This window comes from Xiphophorus hellerii, chromosome 18 (genome assembly GCF_003331165.1).
Source record: "Xiphophorus hellerii strain 12219 chromosome 18, Xiphophorus_hellerii-4.1, whole genome shotgun sequence".
NCBI classification, from domain to species: Eukaryota; Metazoa; Chordata; class Actinopteri; order Cyprinodontiformes; family Poeciliidae; genus Xiphophorus; species Xiphophorus hellerii.
In genome coordinates, this window is record NC_045689.1 from 3031354 (window position 1) to 3038425 (window position 7072).

General features: G+C 40.3%; 1 protein-coding gene across 1 annotated transcript in view; it reads left to right on the top strand.

The window, feature by feature from the left end:
- Positions 1-344: 344 nt before the first annotated feature.
- Positions 345-7072, top strand: part of LOC116707935 (RNA-binding protein Nova-1-like) — a 16652-nt gene continuing 9924 nt past the window's right edge. The window contains 2 exon segments of the mRNA XM_032545642.1: positions 345-1080; positions 1732-1794. Of these exon segments, the coding sequence (XP_032401533.1) occupies positions 345-1080; positions 1732-1794 (799 nt within the window).

The window sequence follows — 7072 nt, forward strand, 5'->3', positions numbered from 1 at the left end:
CATTCAGGTTTTTGATCTGGCCCAACACAGAAATGAGTTTGGATAAAAACCAGTGAATCATGGACTATTTTGAATGTAAACAAGAATAAATAGTGAGATATTTGGTGGTGGAATGATGTCACACCGCCAGCAAAGGAAGACTCTGTGATGTCACTGGCGATGCAGTCTGTGATGTCATCAACTCAGAATTGTATGTGACACAATTCTGCATATTTTTCATTGCTTGCAATATCACTGACCAGTTCAGACGTGCGCAAAGCTCTTTCAGGTAGTTTACCAATCGACGACTTTAGTGATTGTATTGAGGAGAAATGTTTCACTTATTTCAGCAATACTGCAACAAAATGATGGGACCCCAGGCGAGAACGGGAGGCCAGCAAGACCCCCAAGGCAGCTTCGCTCCTGCACATCTGGATATATTAGATGAGGAAACCCAAAGACTGGACTCCAGTCTGGAAATGGAGAACGCCAGGATAGAAGACGACCAAAACCCGGCCGAGCTGGAGGCCAAACTGAAAGAGATGGAACTGAGACTAAAAAGGCAGGAAGCTCTCAGAGAAACTCTTATCAACGAGGCCGAAGAGACAATGAGGGAACTGGAGAGATTAGAGAGAGAAGAGAGGGAAGAGATGTCCAGTGATCCAGCAGAACGTTACGCTGCAGACATTGATTCCACATTTTATAACGATGTGAAAAACATGGAGAAGACCTTGCAGCAGGAGTTTGAGGATTTAAAGGTGGCCCACCTCCTCAGCCAGGAAGCATTTGTTGCTGGAATACAGGCTGAGAGAAAGAAAACTGAGGCTGTCCAAGAAGAACTGGACCAACTTAAGACTTCATACAAGGAGCTGCGATATAAATATGATGCAGACATTTCTCTGGTAAGGCAGGAGGTGAAACATGAGAAAGATGCAAACATAGAAAGAGAAAAAGAGAGTCTGAAGCTAGTCAACAAGCTGAAAGCTGAGAAGGAGGAGCTCTTTCGAAAAATGGCTAGAGAAATCTTTATTCTGAGAAAGAGAGAGAAGCAGATGCTGAACGAACTGGATCAGGTTCACATTTCGCACGAGGAGCTGAAACGTAGGTTTGAAAGAAATAATATGGATTTACAGCAGGAGGTTGAGACATACCAGCATCAGGTAGAGCAGGAGAGAAAAGCTCACCTGGAGCAAACAGAGGAAGACAAGAAGCTTCTAGACCATATGAGAGCTGAGAAGGAGGAGCTCCTCCACAAAATGTCAGGAGAAATCGAGACATACCAGCAGCAGGTAGAGCAGGAGAGAAAAGCTCACCTGGAGCAAACAGAGGAGGACAAGAAGCTTCTAGAGAAGCTGAGAGCTGAATATGCCATCCTCCAAGAAATCACAACATCAGAGAAGAAAATCCTGCAAGACAAGGAAAGGAGTGCAAAGGCTGAGCTGGAGAATGTTAACAGTTTGTACATGGAGCTAAACAGTCGGTTTGAAACCGAAGTAACTGCATTAAAACATCAAGCAGAAAAACACCAGGAGGAGCTCATTTGTGTGAAAAAGGATTTACAAAGAGCGAGAGACGATCTACTGCTGGCCGACACTCTGAGAGCCGAGGAAGAAGGTTTCCAACAACAACCCATCACAGTTTCCCAAGAGAATGAAGAAAACTCACAGAACCAAGTTAAAGTCTTAAATCAAGAGGTTTCTTCAGAGGAGGATCTCTCAGGAGAACCTTTACCAGGTTCTTCCATGGATCCAGAATCCTCAGACGAGACCGAGGTCACTGGAGAAACCATCCTGCAGGATTCGGACAATCCAGATGGTAAAAAGATAAAGTCTAAAATTTCATTTTGGAAGAAGGTACGAAACACTCTGGGATGGAAGAAGCCAAAAAAGAAACAAACAAGTGAAGACATTCAAGAACGTGTGTAAAGTTCTTGATTTTGATATTTAGAGAAGGAGAAAGACGTGCAGGAGACGAACCGAGGACTGGAATCAAACGCATGGAGGTTGTAGCCTCTGTGAACGGGGCGCCAGGCCACGCTCCGTCAAGACCAAATTTAAAAACTTTTTCCCCCCATTGACAAACTAGAAAATAGATCCCTTCCCAACCAAATTGGAAAAAACGTGGGCAGCACGGTGGTGCAGCGGTTAGCGCTGCGTCTTCACAGACACCATCTGTGTGGAGTTTGCATGTTCTCCCCGTGTTTGCGTGGGTTTTCTCCGGGTGCTCCGGTTCCCCCCACATCTCCTAAAACATGTCGGTCAGGTCAGTTGGTCACTGCAAATTGCCCCCAAAGATTTGAAGAAACCCCAAACACATGTGCAGCTTTATTGTTAAACTTTAAAGTTAATTGGATTAGCCGTACGTTAGCACTTTTCCCTTCGCTTTTTTAGCGCCGCAGCAACACTGGGCAACACTTTTATAGCAACAGCTATATATCATCACCCAATTTGCCAGATTTTTTGTGCGTCGTCGGAGAGCACTGCCGAATGCGTAGGTGCATATCGCCTGGTGGACGGGTGCGGGAACTGTGCCAGAGGGTCTACAGTGGCTGGCGGGTGGCAGTGCCGGCACCCCGCGGTGGCCAATAGGCCGGAGCGGTGCTGAGCTGCGAGGGCTGCACGACGCCGCTTGCAGCATTAATTTATTTTATAATTTTTTTATCCAATTACTCGATTAATCATAAGAATAATTGATAGATTACTAAACAAAAATATTTGTTGTTTGGAAAACAATTTTGAAGAATTGCCTAGTAACAGAGTTTTTTCACTCTCTCCTCAGACTGAGTGGCTGTAACCTCTCAGAGAGAAGCTGTGAAGCTCTGTCCTCAGTTCTCAGCTCCCAGTCCTCCAGTCTCAGAGAACTGGACCTGAGTAACAACAACCTGCAGGATTCAGGAGTGAAGCTTCTCTCTGCTGGACTGAAGAGTCCAAACTGCAACCTGGAAACTCTCAGGTAAAATGTTTTGAATCCTAGTGAAGCCATATTTCTGTCCATTAACTGCTGCTATAGATGATGCAAATGTTATTTCAATAGTAGATTATTAAAATAAAAATGTCTGACTGTGATGAGGCTAATCATGCTAAGTCTTGAGACATAAACTCAGCTGGTTTTCATTTACTCCAGGCTGAAAGGACCAGGAAGAGAGGAATGTAGAAAGGTGGGGATCAGGCTTTAACTGCTAGTGTAACGCTGGACACTTGACCGATTGCTGCATCCTCAGTGTACAAAGAAGCAGTATTGCAGATTCTTCCTCCAACCAGTTGTTAGACTTTCTCGTCCATTTTACAAATGATAAATGTTGATTTCTACTATCTACAGAATGAAATACAGCTTTATTACTATTCTATGTTATTAACAGGTGAATCTCCAGTTTCTTGTGTGTTTTCCTCTTGTGAAAATGATCAGTTCAGACCTTGGGTTCTACCTCAATGTTCTCATATTCTCATCATGTGATGAATTGTGTGTCTGCAGCTTATCAGGCTGTTTGGTCTCAGAGGAAGGCTGTGCTTCTCTGGCCTCAGCTCTGACCTCCAGCCCCTCCCATCTGAAAGAGTTGGACCTGAGCTACAATCATCCAGGAGACTCAGGAGTGAAGCTGCTGTCGGCTGGACTGAAGGATCCAGACTGGAGACTGGAAGCTCTCAGGTATGGAGGAACCTGCTGCAGGAGCAGAGAAGGTCTGATAGAGGAGGAAGAGGGAGAAACGTCTTTAGTCCGTCTGCTGGGAAACATTTAGAATGAAGATGAATATTTAGTCTCCAACTGAAATGTTTTCTCTGAAACTGTGGTATTAATAAATGGATGAATAACACGGTGAATATATAACTTGACATTCTGAAACCACTTCTGTCTCTTATGACAGTTAAATAAATCAAATTATTACTGAATTTTAATCCCACCAGCAAAAATTGTTGCCAGACATTTTTTTCTAACTTCTAGAAGCTTTAAATGAATTATTTTGACTTTTGGCAGCTGCTTAATGTTTTAAAATAAAATAATAGTGTGTCTTCTCTAAACAATATCAATTTCATGTATCCAGTGTGAAAGGTCACATGACCAGACCTCTTTACTTCCTGTGTGACGCTGGACATAAATGTTTGTCACAATCCTGAACAAGAGGAAGTCAGTAAAATATTTAAATAAACAAATATAAATAAAATATTTTGAAAAGATGTTCTTTCAAGTGTTTACTGCTGATATATAAAGAAAATTGTATCTTTTGATCATAAGAAGAGTGAATGTAAGCGTGGCAACAATTGTTGTTTCACTGCAGACCTTCCACTTCCTGGTTCTGAAAGAAGAAACTACAAACCAGATGGTAGACATAACTGATTATGTTTAGCACATAATCAGTTATGCAACATTTATCACACTATGTAGCTGCTACATCCGCCGATAAGAAACTTGTAATAATAATAGATAACAATAGTTATTATTATTATTACAAATTTGATTTATAATGCCCTTTATATCTTTAAATCTCAAAGGGCAAAAAACCCCGAAACAAAACAAGCAATTTTAGTGGAGAAAAATAAATCAATAAATGAGATTAAAACCAATATCTCAGAAAATGAACCAAAAGTTTTGCTAAAAACGAAATGTCTTAAAGCTTCTTTTAAAACAGTACATGGATGTTTTGCCCTCAGCACCTGTGTAAGTTAGTTTTCTCTTATTTCAAGTGTATTAAGATATTTGCACTAAAAACTACTTGGTAAGAATAAGATGTTGTGTTTTTGCAGTGCAGGAGCTCCATCAGAGACCGTAAAGGCCTGCGGTGTTTAAAGTTCACGTCAGGAGAATCAAAAATAAACTAAACAAGTACGACTTGTTGGGAAGGGCTGTCAGGAAAACGGTTCCTCACTCTGAAAGGAATGCAGCAGCGCTGCTTTGGTTTGCAAATCTGCACCGAAACAAACAAAAACAGCTTTGGAACGAGAATGAGAACAAGATGGAGACATTTTACAAATCCTCACTCACTGTGATGTGCGGCAGTGGAGGAGTGATGGTTTGGGCTTGTTTTTGTAGGATTTACTTCAAAAATACAAAATCTTACTAAGTATTTTTGGTGCAGTTTCTAATGCAAATATCTTAATACACTTGAAATAAGAAAAACTCATTTAAAAATGAATTTTAAGCCAGATATATGAGCAGGTTGTCATGGTGTGGTGTTGGACCCAAACGCAGCAGGAAGGAGGCGTAGAAATAAATGGATGTTTTAATGAAAAAAATGAACCAACACAAAATCCAAAAACAAAACAAACTGGAAACACGAGGGAACAACAGGTAATCCAGGGAGGGAAACATGGGTAGTGACCATCAGGGTGACGAGACGGACTGGCGAGTTGTGACTGGGATGGAGGAGCTGAAATACTGGGAGGCAGTAAATGGAACAATGGCAGAGCTAGATGGGAAGAGTGATTTCAGCTGTGAGTAACTGGCACAGGAGCTGAGGGGCGGAGAGAAGGTGGCACAGGGAACCTAAGATCTGCTGGGAACACAAAGGGAGGAAACAGGGAACTGAAAAATACAACTAATGCAAAAAAAAACTAAGAGTAAGAAAAATCTGATGAACTAGGAGAGAAAGACATGAGGGAAACCATAACCACCCTAAATAGAAACAAGGCCGATCTAACAACAGTAAGAACTAAGGAACATAGAGCTAGAGAAACTAGAAGATCTAAACAAAGAAATAAATTAACTAGAATTACTAAAGGAAGATATACAGTACATAGACTCAGACGTGGAAGAATAACTGAACCTACGGTGATGAAATTAAGAAAGAAACATTACTAGAAACACTGCAGGGAGGCTGAAATAACTAGAAGGATAAAATAAAATAAAACTATAATCATTAAAGAAGGCTGGACATGGACTCAGACAAACAAGGACAGAACTAAAGAATAAACCTAGAAACACTATAAAGGACTGAAAATAAGGAAAGCAATGAGACAATTCTTATTTCACTAAATATCTCAAATAATAATAATATCAAAAGGACCATGAAAGGCTAAACTAAAGTGAACTAAAACATGAAGCTAAATAAAATGAGAAGCAGAACCAACAAAAAACCCAGAGTTCTGACTCGTTTTAATATTGATTAAAAAGTGCTAGTTTCACTTATAACGAGATATTTTCACCATGTTTTAGTGAAATAATCTGACAGCAAAACTTTTACATCAATATTGATAAATTATTGACTTAAAACCAGCTCCTTGTAAGTTACTTTAAGCTAGTTTTCCTCTTATTTCACGTATATTAAGATATTTGCACAGTAAAATAAACCAAAAATATTTAGTAGGATTTTGTGTTTTTACGGTTTTTTCAATTTGCTCCGACAGCCACAACCCTCTTTAGTTTATATCAATGTATAAAGTACATGAAAAATAAATACAAAAATCCAACTGCATTGATTGTTTTATTGAAATATTGCAAGTTAATATATTCCTGAGCATGGCAACAAATGAAGATGTGTATTTTTAATTAAATAATTGACTAATTTCGTACTTTTAATGTTTTCTTCGAGCTCACACTGCATTCTTTCTGCTGGCCACAAGATGGCAGAATTTCACCACATCTGATCCGCCTCCTCTCATTTAAGATGCAAATAAAATCAGATTTTAATCGACTAATTCATTACAAACACGGTGATGATGAAGTACTCAGCTGAAACAGAGGTGAACAGTAAACTCTGTGTGTTTTGGGGGATTTCAAGAAAGAAAGTGTGTGTGAGCGAGTGAAGAGGGGGAGGTGAGGAAGACGGAGCAAAACGTCCAGATCCGAGAGGCTCTCCCAGTCAGAGGCAGCAGCTTACCCGGCGCTTCCTGCTCCAGAGGTGATCACGTTACGCGTGGCTCGTCTGAATGAGGCTCAGGTAGATGTGGACCGATGGAGAGGTTCTCCTGCCGCCTGGATCCTTCTGACTGGAAGCTTTAATTTGGTGAGTAAAAATCTAATTTAACAGATTTAAACAGCTGTGCAGTAAATTGAAACAAACTGGGGATAAAATGCTTAAAAGTAACAAGAATGCAAGTTTTTTTTTTTTTTTTACAAACTAGAAGGAAAGAAATGTGGTGATTAATTTATGCTTCAAATA